Raw genomic sequence first — 11758 nt, 5'->3', positions numbered from 1 at the left:
TTTTCATGCAGACTTTTTAATGCAGACTTTTTAATGCAGACTTTTTCATGCAGACTTTTTAATGCAGACTTTTTAGTGTACCTTTGATGCAGACTTTTTAATGCAGACTTTGTAGTGTACCTTTAATGCAGACTTTTTCGTGCAGACTTTTTCATGCAGACTTTTTAATGCAGACTTTTTCATGCAGAGTTTTTAATGCAGTTTTTAGTGTACCTTTGATGCAGACTTTTTAATGCAGACTTTGTAGTGTACCTTTAATGCAGACTTTTTCATGCAGACATTTTAATGCAGACTTTTTCATGCAGACTTTTTAATGCAGACTTTTTAATGCAGACTTTTTCATGCAGACTTTTTAATGCAGACTTTTTAGTGTACCTTTGATGCAGACTTTTTAATGCAGACTTTGTAGTGTACCTTTAATGCAGACTTTTTCGTGCAGACTTTTTCATGCAGACTTTTTAATGCAGACTTTTTCATGCAGAGTTTTTAATGCAGTTTTTAGTGTACCTTTGATGCAGACTTTTTAATGCAGACTTTGTAGTGTACCTTTAATGCAGACTTTTTCATGCAGACTTTTTCATGCAGACTTTTTAATGCAGACTTTTTAATGCAGACTTTTTCATGCAGACTTTTTAATGCAGACTTTTTAGTGTACCTTTAATGCAGACTTTTTAATTCAGACTTTTTAACACAGACTTTTTCATGCAGACTTTTTAATGCAGACTTTTTAGTCTACCTTTGATGCAGACTTTTTAATGCAGACTTTTAATGCACTTTTTCATGCAGACTTTTTAGTGTACCTTTGATGCAGACTTTTTAATGCAGACTTTGTAGTGTACCTTTAATGCAGACTTTTTCGTGCAGACTTTTTAATGCAGACTTTTTAATGCAGACTTTTTCATGCAGTTTTTAATGCAGTTTTTAGTGTACCTTTGATGCAGACTTTTTAATGCAGACTTTGTAGTGTACCTTTAATGCAGACTTTTTCATGCAGACATTTTAATGCAGACTTTTTCATGCAGACTTTTTAATGCAGACTTTTTAATGCAGACTTTTTCATGCAGACTTTTTAATGCAGACTTTTTAGTGTACCTTTAATGCAGACTTTTTAATTCAGACTTTTTAACACAGACTTTTTCATGCAGACTTTTTAATGCAGACTTTTTAGTGTACCTTTGATGCAGACTTTTTAATGCAGACTTTTAATGCACTTTTTCATGCAGACTTTTTAGTGTACCTTTGATGCAGACTTTTTAATGCAGACTTTGTAGTGTACCTTTAATGCAGACTTTTTCGTGCAGACTTTTTAATGCAGACTTTTTAATGCAGACTTTTTCATGCAGTTTTTAATGCAGTTTTTAGTGTACCTTTGATGCAGACTTTTTAATGCAGACTTTGTAGTGTACCTTTAATGCAGACTTTTTCATGCAGACATTTTAATGCAGACTTTTTCATGCAGACTTTTTAATGCAGACTTTTTAATGCAGACTTTTTAATGCAGACTTTTTAGTGTACCTTTAATGCAGACTTTTTAATTCAGACTTTTTAACACAGACTTTTTCATGCAGACTTTTTAATGCAGACTTTTTAGTGTACCTTTGATGCAGACTTTTTAATGCAGACTTTTAATGCACTTTTTCATGCAGACTTTTTAATGCAGACTTTTTAGTGTACCTTTGATGCAGACTTTTTAATGCAGACTTTGTAGTGTACCTTTAATGCAGACTTTTTCGTGCAGACTTTTTCATGCAGACTTTTTCATGCAGACTTTTTAATGCAGACTTTTTAATGCAGTTTTTAGTGTACCTTTGATGCAGACTTTTTAATGCAGACTTTGTAGTGTACCTTTAATGCAGACTTTTTCATGCAGACTTTTTCATGCAGACTTTTTAATGCAGACTTTTTCATGCAGACTTTTTCATGCAGACTTTTTAATGCAGACTTTTTAGTGTACCTTTAATGCAGACTTTTTAATTCAGACTTTTTAACACAGACTTTTTCATGCAGACTTTTTAATGCAGACTTTTTAGTGTACCTTTAATGCAGACTTTTTCGTGCAGACTTTTTAATGCATACCTTTTCATGCAGACTTTTTAGTGTACCTTTAATGCACTTTTTAATGCAGACTTTTTAATGAAGAGTTTTTCATGCAGACTTTTTCAACCTTTTTTTGAGCAAAGGCACATTTATTTTCTTACTTTTATTTTATAGTATTTTTATACTTTTTCTTATGCTTTCTGATCTCTCTCTCTCTCTTCATTAACAAAAAATATTTTTTTTTTGAATGTTTGTCTTTCGGTTATTTTTAAAATAAAAATATCAAGTCTTTTTAATTAATAAGTCTTGTTTTTAGCAGTTTTTTTAAAAAAAATAACGAATGTCAAGTTTTTAAATGTCAGTTTTAGCAGTTCTTTTTCCAAAACAATTATGTCTTTAAATACATGTTTTTAGCAATTAATTATTTAAATAAAAAATATCAAGTCTTTAAATAATTGTCAGTTTTTAAAATAAAAAACATCTAGTATATAAATAAATGTCTGCCTTCAGCAGTTTAAAAAAAAAAATAAAAAAAGTCTTTGAATGTTTGTCTATCGGTTATTTTCAAAATAAAAATATCAAGTATTTTAATAAATAAGTCTTGTTTTTAGCAGGGTTCTTTTTTTTAAATAACGAATGTTAAGTCTTTAATTGTCAGTTTTTAGCAGTTATTTAAAAAAAAAAAATCAATTCTTCAAATGTTTGTCTTTATCAGTTTTTTTTTTAATTAAGTCTTTAAATAAATATCAATTTTAGCAGTTCTTTTTCAAAAAAATTACGTCTTTGAATACATGTTTTTAGCAATTAATTATTTAAATAAAAAAATATCGAGTCATTAAATAATTGTCAGTTTTTAGCATTTTTTAAAATAAAGAATATCAAGTATTTAAATAAATATGTCTGCCTTCAGCAGTTTAAAAAAATCTTTGAATGTTTGTCTATCGGTTATTTTAAAATAAAAAATATCAAGTCTTTTTAATTAATAAGTCTTGTTTTTAGCAGGTTTTTTTTAAATAACGAATGTTAAGTCTATAAATGTCAGTTTTCAGCAGTTATTTTTTTAAAACAAAATATACATTCTTGAAATGTTTGTCTTTATCAGTTATTTAAAAAAAATCAAGTCTTTAAATAAATGTGTAGATTTAGTAGTTATTGTTTAAAAAGTATTTAAATAAACTAGACATTACAGGTGTTATAATAGGTGTCAGGCTACTTAACACCAGGTGCAAAGTCATTGCCCAAACATTGACGATTCCAAAAAGTAGATTTATTTACAAGGAACATGCAGAAAAGTAGAATAGAAGCAGAAGTGTTTATCCTTCCTTGATCGCCCATGTTGGCAGGGAGTTAGACACGACCATGACTACTACTTGTGCTTCTTCCCGTTCTTCAGCTGCTCTTCACACTCCGACATCTTCTTGTCACACTCTGACGTCTTCTTGTCGTTGGTGGACTTGAAAAGTGCTTGGATGTCCACCATGGCCTTCTGGATGTGCCTACCGAACCTGCACGAGTCCTGCAGGAAACACACCTGAAGTCAGACCCTGCACCCAGGTACACCTACAGTAGTAGTACTATCAGGGAAAAGTACTAGCCCAAATACCACAAGTAAGTATTTACTGTGTCAGGACTGGAGAACTTGCTGGAGATGTGGAAAGTGATGAGGTTTTCTCCAGCGATGATGTAAGACACGCCGTAACCGTCATCTGCCACCTGAAAGAAACATATTACATCATCACTTTCACTTTAATAACCTTTATTTACATCATCACTTTCAACACCTAATAGTTGTCCTAAATCACTGATGTAAGGAAATGAAAAGAGATATAAGTCACTGATGTAAGGAAATGAAAAGAGATATAAGTCACTGATGTAAGGAAATGAAAAGAGATATAAGTCACTAATGTAAGGAAATGAAAAGAGATATCACTCACTGATGTAAGGAAATGAAAAGAGATATCACTCACTGATGTAAGGAAATGAAAAGAGATATCACTCACTGATGTAAGGAAATGAAAAGAGATATCACTCACCGATGTAAGGAAATGAAAAGAGATATCACTCACCGATGTAAGGAAATGAAAAGAGATATCACTCACCGATGTAAAGAAATGAAAAGAGATATCACTCACTAATGTAAGGAAATAAAAAGAGATATAAGTCACTGATGTAAGGAAATGAAAAGAGATATAAGTCACTGATGTAAGGAAATAAAAGAGATATAAGTCACTGATGTCAGGAAATGAAACGAGATATAAGTCACTAATGTAAGGAAATGAAAAGAGATATCACTCACTGATGTAAGGAAATAAAAGAGATATCACTCACTGATGTAAGAAAATAAAAGAGATATCGTTCACTGATGTAAGGAAATTAAAATAAATATAAGTCACTGATGTAAGGAAATGAAAAGAGATATAAGTCACTGGTGTAAGGAAATGAAAAGAGATGTAAGTCACTGATGTAAGGAAATTAAAAGAGATGTAAGTCACTGATGTCAGGAAATGAAACGAGATATAAGTCACTAATGTAAGGAAATTAAAAGCGATATCACTCACTGATGTAAGGAAATAAAAGAGATATCGCTCACTGATGTAAGGAAATTAAAATAAATATAAGTCACTGATGTAAGGAAATGAAAAGAGATATAAGTCACTGATGTAAGGAAATGAAAAGAGATATAAGTCACTGGTGTAAAGAAATGAAAAGAGATATCACTCACTGATGTAAGGAAATGAAAAGAGATATCACTCACTGATGTAACGAAATGAAAAGAGATATCACTCACTGATGTAAGGAAATTACAAGAGATATCACTCACTGATGTAAGGAAATGAAAATAGATATAAGTCACTAATGTAAGGAAATGAAAAGAGATATCACTCACTGATGTAAGGAAATAAAAGAGATATCGCTCACTGTTGTAAGGAAATGAAGAGATATAAGTCACTGGTGTAAGGAAATGAAAAGAGGTATCACTCACTGATGTAAGGAAATTACAAGAGATATCACTCACTGATGTAAGGAAATGAAAATAGATATAAGTCACTAATGTAAGGAAATGAAAAGAGATATCACTCACTGATGTAAGGAAATAAAAGAGATATAAGTCACTGATGTCAGGAAATGAAACATGATATAAGTCACTAATGTAAGGAAATTAAAAGAGATATCACTCACTGATGTAAGGAAATAAGAGATATCACTCACTGATGTAAGGAAATAAAAGAGATATCACTCACTGATGTAAGGAAATTAAAATAAATATAAGTCACTGATGTAAGGAAATGAAAAGAGATATAAGTCACTGATGTAAGGAAATTAAAAGATGTAAGTCACTGATGTAAGGAAATTAAAAGAGATGTAAGTCACTGATGTAAGGAAATTAAAATAGATGTAAGTCACTGACGTAAGGAAATGAAACGAGATATAAGTCACTAATGTAAGGAAATGAAAAGAGATATCACTCACTGATGTAAGGAAATAGAGATATCATTCACTGATGTAAGGAAATAAAAGAGATATCGCTCACTGATGTAAGGAAATGAAAAGAGATATAAGTCAATGGTGTAAGGAAATGAAAAGAGATGTAAGTCACTGATGTAAGGAAATGAAAAGAGATTTAAGTCACTGATGTAAGGAAATGAAAAGAGATTTAAGTCACTGATGTAAGGAAATGAAGAGATATAAGTCACTGATGTAAGGAAATAAAAGAGATAAGTCACTGATGTAAGGAAATGAAAAGAGATATAAGTCACTGCTGTAAGGAAATGAAAAGAGATACAAGTCACCGATGTAAGGAAATCAAGAGATATACGTAACCGATGTAATGAAATAAAAGAGATATAAGTCACTGATGTAATGAAATAAAAGAGATATAAGTCACTGATGTAAAGAAATGAAAAGAGATATAAGTCACTGATGTAAGGAAATAAAAGAGATATAAGTAATTGATGTAAGGAAATAAAAGAGATATCACTCACGGGGCCAAATCCACCTCCAGCACTGACATATTTGGGGAACTTGCTGACGTCGACTAAGTTGAGCTGCTGCTGAGGAGTCTGGCTGGTGGACAACTTCCAAGGTTCTGACAGCACCTTGAAGGGCAGCAAGGTCAGAAGGTTAGAAGGTCGGAAACCAGGACTTTCGTCCGTAGATGGCGGTGAACTCTGACCTGCTTTAAAAAGGGGGAGTCCAGACCTAAATACTTGGACAGGATGTAGAGACAGAAGAGGTGGCGGTCTATCCCAGAGCCGGTCATGGCCAGACGGTACATGTTCTGATGCTGCTCTGCAGCCTTCTGGAACAAGGCCAGCCTCTGGCTGTTCTGAAGACACACCCAATAACCTTTGACCTTCACAACACACATCTTGACCCCCGTGTCAGCCTAATAAATGTGACTATTATCACACACGCCCAATGACAAGTACAATCATATTAATTAGTAATATTAATTTCAGGGTCCTACGGTACTTCAACACTGAATATACAGATATTTGATCCGTGATAAAATGGCATATACATGTTACACATCGAAAGTGATGATAATACAAGTAAAATCATATTAATTAGGAATATTAATTTCAGGGTCCTACGGTACTATGAATGTTGTAGAAAGTAATCCTTCAACACTGAATATACAGATATTTGATCCATGACAAAATGGCATATACATGTTACACATCTAAAGTGATGACAATACAAGTAAAATCATATTAATTTGTAATATTAATTTCAAGGTCCTAAGGTACTATGAATGTTGTAGAAAGTAATCCTTCAACACTGAATATACAGTGTTGCGTCTGACAAGTCACTGGTCAATCCCAAGTTCTTTCAGATGACATATATGTTGAGTAAGAAGGACCATCAAGACAGAATAGGAATATTATCAAGTTTTACTAAAGCTTTAGGAGACCAGTTAAACAGTCCGTTAATAGCAGCATCTACAAGCGGTCTGAAAATCAAACGGAAAGAGACAACTTATTGAATACGAAAACAGCCCCCACCCTCCCCAGAAAGGAATACAGCCTCTTTGTTCTAATATTGATAAGGTAAAAAGAGAGTACAACAACTCCCACATTCTAACGCTTCAAGGTAAGGCACACAGTTTACTTGCGGACATAAGATACAAGCAAAAAGAGTACACATGGGGAAATATTAGCTGCTTTAAACATGACTATGAATAAAGAAAGAACTCTTAAAAATATATGCATTCTCCACAACAGATATTTGATATATCATGGCATATACATGTTACACATCTAAAGTGATGGCAATACAATGAAAATCATATTAAAGTAAAATCATATTAATTAGTAATATTAATTTTTTTAAATAACGAATGTTAAGTCTTTAATTGTCAGTTTTTAGCAGTTATTTAAAAAAAATTTAAAAAAAATTCTTCAAATGTTTGTCTTTATCAGTTTTTTTTTTTTAAATTAAGTCTTTAAATAAATATCAGTTTTAGCAGTTATTTAAAAAAAAAAAAAACGTCTTTGAATACATGTTTTTAGCAATTAATTATTTAATTAAAAAAATATCAAGTCATTAAATAATTGTCAGTTTTTAGCATTTTTTTAAATAAAGAATATCAAGTATTTAAATAAATATGTCTGCCTTCAGCAGTTTAAAAAAAAATCTTTGAATGTTTGTCTATCGGTTATTTAAAAAAAAAATCAAGTCTTTTTAATTAATAAGTCTTGTTTTTAGCAGTTTTTTTTTTAAAAATAACGAATGTTAAGTCTATAAATGTCAGTTTTCAGCAGTTATTTTTTTTAAACAAAATATACATTCTTGAAATGTTTGTCTTTATCAGGCATGGCATATACATGTTACACATCTAAAGTGATAACAATACAAGTAAAATCATATTAAAGCAAAATCATATTAATTAGTAATAATTTTTTTAAATAACGAATGTTAAGTCTTTGTCAGTTTTTAGCAGTTATTTAAAAAAAAAAATATATAAATTCTTCAAATGTTTGTCTTTATCAGTTTTTTTTTTAAATTAAGTCTTTAAATAAATATCAGTTTTAGCAGTTATTTAAAAAAAAAAAAGTCTTTGAATACATGTTTTTAGCAATTAATTATTTAATTAAAAAAATATCAAGTCATTAAATAATTGTCAGTTTTTAGCATTTTTTAAAATAAAGAATATCAAGTATTTAAATAAATATGTCTGCCTTCAGCAGTTTAAAAAAAAATCTTTGAATGTTTGTCTGTCGGTTATTTAAAAAAAAAATCAAGTCTTTTTAATTAATAAGTCTTGTTTTTAGCAGGTTTTTTTTTTTAAATAACGAATGTTAAGTCTATAAATGTCAGTTTTCAGCAGTTATTTTTTTTAAACAAAATATACATTCTTGAAATGTTTGTCTTTATCAGGCATGGCATATACATGTTACACATCTAAAGTGATAACAATACAAGTAAAATCATATTAAAGTAAAATCATATTAATTAGTAATATTAATTTCAGGGTCCTACAGTACTATGAATGTTGTGGAAAGTAATCCTTCAACACTGAATATACAAATATTTGATCCATGACAAAATGGCAAAAACATGTTACACATCTAAAGTGATGACAATGCAAGTAAAATCATATTAATTAGTAAATTAATTTCTGAGTCCTCACTTACTGTCCGTCGTTTGTCCTCCATGGCTCCGACGAAGGCGACGGCCTCGGCGGTGCAGGATCGCACGGTCTCAGTGCGGCCGTCTCTGAACATGCGCGTCATGGAGGACTCGTAGGTCAGACAGAACTCTCCCTGGTCCTGCCGGGGAAGACGCATCAGTGTTGCTAGGCGACGGCAGCCTGCCGGGGCGACGCTCACCCTGAACTGGGCCAGCTGCAGGGCCAGTTGGATGAAGGCGTCCGGGCTGGTCCGGCACTTTTTGATCAGACCTTTCCCAAAGTCCTTGAAGACGTAGCCGTGGAAGTCCACGTCGTCGGCGACCTTCTTGGCGGACAGGTAGGAGGTCTCGATGACGTTCTGGCACTGGAGCGGGACACAAAAGACACCGTCGTGGAGCTTCGTGCTGCGCGGGAAGACTTCAGGGTGTGTCAAGAACCTCCTGAGGAATGTTCCACTGGAGTCGGGTGGGGTGAGGGAGACCCTTGTTGACGTCTCCTTTGCAGTGTCCCTCCTCTGTGTAGCCCAGGTGGAAGCAGTCTGTGGCCAGGACGTACTACACTCACACACACACAAAAGTAGATTCCATGAAATGCTCAGTCGTTCACAAACAAGGATGGGGCGAGGGTCACCACTTTGTCAACAAATGCGTGAGCAAATTGTTGAACAGTTTAAGAAAAACCTTTCTCAACCAGCTATTCCAAAAAATTCAGGGATTTCACCATCTACGCTCCGTAATATCATCAAAGGGTTCAGAGAATCTGGAGAAATCACTGCACGTAAGCAGCTAAGGCCGTGACCTTCGATCCCTCAGGCTGTACTGCATCAACAAGCGACATCAGTGTGTAAAGGATATCACCACATGGGCTCAGGAACACTTCAGAAACACACTGTCAGTAACTACAGTTGGTCGCTACATCTGTAAGTGCAAGTTAAAACTCTCCTATGCAAGGCGAAAACCGTTTATCAACAACACCCAGAAACGCAGTCAGCTTCGCTGGGCCTGAGCTCATCTAAGATGGACTGATAGAAAGTGGAAAAGTGTTCTGTGGTCTGACGAGTCCACATTTCAAAGTGTTTTTGGAAACTGTGGATGTCGTGTCCTCCGGACCAAAGAGGAAAAGAACCATCCGGATTGTTATAGGCGCAAAGTTGAAAAGCCAGCATGTGTGATGGTATGGGGGTGTATTAGTGCCCAAGACATGGGTAAATTACACATCTGTGAAGGCGCCATTAATGCTGAAAGGTACATACAGGTTTTGGAGCAACATATGTTGCCATCCAAGCAACGTTACCATGGACGCCCCTGCTTATTTCAGCAAGACAATGCCAAGCCACGTGTTACATCAACGTGGCTTCATAGTAAAAGAGTGCGGGTACTAGACTGGCCTGCCTGTAGTCCAGACCTGTCTCCCATTGAAAATGTGTGGCGCATTATGAAGCCTAAAATAGCACAACGGAGACCCCCGGACTGTTGAACAACTTAAGCTGTACATCAAGCAAGAATGGGAAAGAATTCCACCTGAGAAGCTTCAAAAATGTGTCTCCTCAGTTCCCAAACGTTTACTGAGTGTTGTTGAAAGGAAAGGCCATGTAACACAGTGGTGAGCATGCCCTTTCCCAACTACTTTGGCACGTGTTGCAGCCATGAAATTCTAAGTTAATTATTATTTTGCAAAATAAAGTTTATGAGTTTGAACATCAAATATCTTGTCTTTGTAGTGCATTCATTCAATTGAATATGGGTTGAAAAGGTTTCTGAAGTGTTCCTGAGCCCATGTGGTGATATCCTTTACACACTGATGTCGCTTGTTGATGCAGTACAGCCTGAGGGATTGAAGATCACGGGCTTAGCTGCTTACGTGCAGTGATTTCTTCAGATTCTCTGAACCCTTTGATGATATTACGGAGCGTAGATGGTGAAATCCCTGAATTTTTTGCAATAGCTGGTTGAGAAAGGTTTTTCTTAAACTGTTCAACAATTTGCTCATGCATTTGTTGACAAAGTGGTGACCCTCGCCCCATCCTTGTTTGTGAATGACTGAGCATTTCATGGAATCTACTTTTATACCCAATCATGGCACCCACCTGTTCCCAATTTGCCTGTTCACCTGTGGGATGTTCCAAATAAGTGTTTGATGAGCATTCCTCAACTTTATCAGTATTTATTGCCACCTTTCCCAACTTCTTTGTCACGTGTTGCTGGCATCAAATTCAAAAGTTAATGATTATTTGCAAAAAAAAAAAAAAAAAAGTTTATCAGTTTGAACATCAAATATGTTGTCTTTGTAGCATATTCAACTGAATATGGGTTGAAAAGGATTTGCAAATCATTGTATTCCGTTTATATTTACATCTAACACAATTTCCCTACTCATATGGAAACGGGGTTTGTACTTGCCAGGCAATGGGACTCTGTGTTTAATTACACCTGTCCCGATGCTGCATATGAAAACCTGATTAAAATGATTCAGGATGCTATTCAGGAAACAATCCCTGAAAAAAACAATCAAAACTCATACCTCAGAGATTAATCCCTGGATTACAAGGGGAATCTTAAAATCCATAAAACAAAATAATAAACTCTACAAATGTTATATTTCGAACCCTACCACTGTCAACAAAGAAAAATACACAAATTATAGAAATAAATTAACTCATATTATCAGGAAAAGTAAGCGCAACTATTATTCTGAACTATTACAAGCATCGCAGGGGGATTGTAGGAGAACATGGAACGTGTTGAATACTGTTCTCAACAAGGGACATAAGGCCCATGTTGTTCCGGATACAGGGTCTAATAGGGCTGATCTTGCCTATAGTTTTAATACCTTTTTTGCTTCTATTGGGGAAAACCCATCTAGTAAAATAAGTCAACCTCCAAGGTGTTCCTTTATTTTTATTATTATTCTTTTTTTTAAATTGACATCCAGCATCAGACATTCCTATCCATTACATCATATTCACATCAATCATATATTTATTGTCTGCCCTAAATGTCAAAATATTTTTGTTTATATCCCACCCCAAAGAAGAAAGAAACAACAAAAAAAACAAAGTAATATCTTCTGGTGTAACACCTTCTCTAG

At 34.0% G+C, this 11758-nt stretch overlaps 1 protein-coding gene across 5 annotated transcripts in view; it reads right to left on the bottom strand.

Moving 5' to 3' along the window:
• Positions 1–3282: 3282 nt before the first annotated feature.
• The window catches only part of cpt1b (carnitine palmitoyltransferase 1B (muscle)), a 29820-nt gene continuing 21344 nt past the window's right edge, over positions 3283–11758 (bottom strand). For 2 of the 5 annotated variants that reach the window (XM_061969151.1, XM_061969150.1), the window contains exons 14-20: positions 9109–9225; positions 8871–9035; positions 8676–8810; positions 6212–6364; positions 6021–6134; positions 3658–3750; positions 3283–3553 (exon numbers count right to left, since the gene is read on the bottom strand). In XM_061969151.1, coding sequence (XP_061825135.1) covers positions 3404–3553; positions 3658–3750; positions 6021–6134; positions 6212–6364; positions 8676–8810; positions 8871–9035; positions 9109–9225 — 927 coding nt within the window. In that variant the 3' untranslated portion in view covers positions 3283–3403. Of the gene's footprint in view, positions 3554–3657; positions 3751–6020; positions 6135–6211; positions 6365–8671; positions 8811–8870; positions 9036–9108; positions 9226–11758 lie in introns of all 5 variants that reach the window. The other 3 variants (XM_061969152.1, XR_009816066.1, XR_009816065.2) reach the window with 3 other exon arrangements.

The sequence above is a fragment of the Nerophis lumbriciformis genome, linkage group LG08 (genome assembly GCF_033978685.3).
Source record: "Nerophis lumbriciformis linkage group LG08, RoL_Nlum_v2.1, whole genome shotgun sequence".
Lineage (NCBI taxonomy): Eukaryota > Metazoa > Chordata > Actinopteri > Syngnathiformes > Syngnathidae > Nerophis > Nerophis lumbriciformis.
The sequence above is the reverse complement of the archived record's forward strand: the minus strand, read 5'-3'. Positions and strand labels throughout refer to the sequence as shown.